At 42.0% G+C, this 3,633-nt stretch overlaps 1 protein-coding gene and 1 non-coding gene across 2 annotated transcripts; one reads left to right on the top strand and one right to left on the bottom strand.

The window, feature by feature from the left end:
• Window positions 1–529: 529 nt before the first annotated feature.
• On the top strand, window positions 530–1,483 carry LOC147373569 (olfactory receptor-like protein OLF3). The gene has a single exon (XM_086398093.1). The coding sequence runs from the start codon at window positions 530–532 to the stop codon at window positions 1,481–1,483; it is 954 nt and encodes a 317-aa protein (XP_086254219.1).
• An 862-nt stretch (window positions 1,484–2,345) lies between these two features.
• On the bottom strand, window positions 2,346–2,417 carry TRNAC-ACA (transfer RNA cysteine (anticodon ACA)). The gene has a single exon. It is a non-coding gene; the product is annotated as a tRNA-Cys (tRNA).
• Between the last annotated feature and the right edge of the window lie 1,216 nt (window positions 2,418–3,633).

Raw genomic sequence — 3,633 nt, 5'->3', positions numbered from 1 at the left:
TCTAACCCAATCACACATCTGGTAAGTTCATGAAAACAAGATTTAACTTCAGATCTCTCCATGAGACACTAGCCTTCTTTGTACTATCCATGTGCCACTTCTGAATCTTTTTTTTTTTTTGGTAGGTTATTTATTCATTTCCTCATGTTTGTTGTAGCAGATTTATGTAGGGTTATCAACATTGTTTATCAACTTACCTCTCATTGTCACTTACCATCCCCTCTTGTCCTGGAAACTAGTGTAAATTGGAAGGATATAAAACTGCACTGCATTATTGCCAGGCTATGAAGAACTCCCTCAGACCACTCTATACTTTAGAAGGCAATGGTTTGCATTACTTGCGTGAAGTAGATATAATGCATACCAGAATCAGGCCTGACATCTTGGCCGAAAACACTCTAAAACATCTGGCTAAGGCTGGAAGGTTGAATACAGTATGCATTCTTTTAAGAAGTTATTCTTATAGTTAATTCAACAGCTTCTACAATTTTTGTCTCTTTCTGCAGATTAATAACCTCACATTTTTTTAATGGGAGCAAATAACCAGACTTGGGTGAGAGAATTCATTCTCCTCGGCCTGTCCAATGACTGGGACACTCAGGTCACTCTCTTCGTCTTGTTCTCAGTCACTTACCTGCTGACCCTGCTGGGGAACGTCCTCGTTGTTCTTCTGATCAGACTGGACAGCCGACTCCACACTCCCATGTATTTCTTTCTCACCAACCTCTCCCTTGTTGATGTCTCCTATGCCACAAGCATCGTTCCTCAGATGCTGGTGCATTTTCTTGTGGAACATAAAGGGATCCCCTACGTGAGCTGTGCAGCCCAGTTATTCTTCTCCCTGGGCCTGGGTGGGATTGAGTTTGTTCTCCTGGCCATGATGGCCTATGACCGCTATGTGGCTGTGTGCGACCCCCTGAGATACTCGGTCATCATGCACGGAGGGCTCTGTGCTAGGCTGGCCATCACATCCTGGGTCAGTGGCTCTGTCAACTCTCTTGTGCAGACCACCATCACCTTTCAGTTGCCTATGTGCACGAACAAGTATATTGATCACATATCCTGTGAAATCCTAGCTGTGGTCAGGCTGGCCTGTGTGGACACCTCCTCCAATGAGGTGGCCATCATGGTTTCTAGTATTGTGTTGCTGATGACACCTTTCTGCCTGGTTCTCCTGTCCTACATCAGGATCATCTCCACCATCCTGAAGATCCAGTCCACAGAGGGGAGAAAGAAAGCCTTCCACACCTGTGCCTCTCACCTCACAGTGGTTTTCTTGTGCTATGGCATGACCATTTTCACTTACATCCAGCCCAATTCCAGCCCTTCTGTGCTTCAGGAGAAGCTGATCTCTGTCTTCTATGCCATTTTGATGCCTGTGCTGAACCCCATGATTTACAGTCTAAGGAACAAGGAGGTGAAGGGGGCCTGGCAGAAGCTTCTAGGACAATTATCTGGATTAATGTCAAAATTGGGAACATGAATTATGAGCATTACTTAGAGAAAAAGAGCTTTGCCTGTCACTTAATTCTGATATGAAGAATTAACTGCATTGCCCTGGCAACCAGGAAGGTGATGATGGAACATGTACTGGTGATGCTGGGTAGGAGGCTGAGTGGTTCGGTTGAAGTGTGGGATGTAAGGGTGTTTTTATGTCATAGCAGGATGTTCAGAGAAATTAAGCACTGCTGTGATAGAACTTCCCACACTTAATCTCCATTCACTTAACCCAAAATTAATGGAAAAAATAATTTGTTATTGTGAAATATCATATTTTTGTAATCATGGATCTATTAATAGATCTTACTTTGGACCACTTGTTCTTATTCATCTAAATTTTGTAGAAGGTTATTATGTTTCCACTTGGAACAAAAGCATTTTCACATTTTAGACTTACTGAAAATAACGCATGGAGTATGTGTCCACATGTAGAAATTTTGTAAATCGCTATTCTGAGGTGAATGTTGTCATCAAGGCTGATTAAAATGTTTTATGCAGAGCCTTTGACATGTGGACATAAAGCCTTGTCTGAGTGCTGGGGGTAACTGAGTGGAAGAATCAACGAAAGGTCTTTTACACAGAAAGGATGTAAGTAAAGGTGTTTGTACACGTGGCTATTACTGACCAAGGAGATGCTAAGTTTTAACCTCTCCTTGATATTATACAAACAATTTAAGAGGAATTTTAATGCATACCTAAGGGGTGAAAGTGAAGTCAAGTGAAATCGCTCAGTCGTGTCCGACTCTTTGTGACCCCATGGACTATAGCCCACCAGGTTCCTCTGTCCATGGGATTTTCCAGGCAGGAGTACTGGAGTGGGTTGCCATTTCCTTCTCCAGAGGATCTTCCCGAACCAGGGATCGAACCTGGGTCTCCTGCATTGTAGGCAGACGCTTTACCATCTGAGCCACCAGGGAAGCCTAAGGGGTACCATTCATATATTAAAACTGTCCAATCTCTGAACAAAGAATCTGATTCTTTCTCTAGGTTTAGATATAAAATTAGCATGTAATATTTGAAATATTGTGTAAGATACCAAAGATGTAGTTTATCTATGAAAAGACAGATTCTTCAAACACAACTAACATAAAGTAAGACACATTTAGTTTGGGAATCAAGATAGTTGAGTCAACTGTGCCCATGTCAGCCTCCAGTCTCAGTATAAACCCTTTCTCCCATCGCTCCTCCTCACACACTGCAGGGCTCTAATTATAAATCTGCTGGGTTTAGAATAGTCTGGAGTAGACCTCACTTCTGACAGAAAGCCTAAATAAAATAAAGGTGGGGAAGAAGTAATTATATAAGAAATAAAGAAGGGGAAGGGGAGAAAGAATATGGTAGCAGCTCATCTTCACACTTCCTTGAAGACATCTCAAAGTCCTCTCTTCCCTTGTCTCTTCTGTAAGTCAGGTGATAAGCAGTTTTTCCACTTGTGGACAAATCCCAGTGCTCGAGCAGAGTTGAAGGCCCATTTAATATAGAATTTTACATAAAGTAATTTAGGCCTATAAATGTGTTTTAGGCAAGCATCCCCAAACATGTCAATATTAGTGGGCTAAAGCTCTCTTGCTGTTAATTAAGGAATGTTAATAGAAGAAATGGAGTAGCCATCACGGTCAACAAAAGAGTCTGAAATGCAGTACTTGGATGCAATCTCAAAAATGACACAATGATCTCTTTCATTTCCAAGGCAAACCATTCAATATCACGGTAATCCAAGCCTGTGCCCCTACCAGTAACACCGAAGAAGCTGAAGTTGAACGGTTCTATGAAGACCTACAAGACCTTCTAGAACTAACATCCAAAAAAGATGTCCTTTTCATTATAGGGGACTGGAATGCAAAAGTAGGAAGTCAAGAAACACCTGGAGTAACAGGCAAATTTGGCCTTGGAGTACGGAATGAAACAGGGCAAAGGCTGATAGAGATTTGCTAAGAGAATGCACTGGTCATAACCAACACCCTCTTCCAACAACACAAGAGAAGACTCTGCACATGGACATCACCAGATAGTCAACACCGAAATCAGACTGATTATATTCTTTGCATTCAAAGATGGAGAAGCTCTATACAGTCAGCAAAAACAAGACTGGGAGCTGACTGTGGCTCAGATCATGAACTCTTTATTGCCAAA

The sequence above is a fragment of the Bos grunniens genome, chromosome 4, assembly GCF_055505025.1.
Source record: "Bos grunniens cultivar Pamir isolate PY7600 chromosome 4, Bosgru_T2T1.0, whole genome shotgun sequence".
In the NCBI taxonomy this organism is placed as follows: Eukaryota; Metazoa; Chordata; class Mammalia; order Artiodactyla; family Bovidae; genus Bos; species Bos grunniens.
Note: the sequence above shows the minus strand (reverse complement) of the source record. Positions and strands in the feature narration are given on the sequence as shown.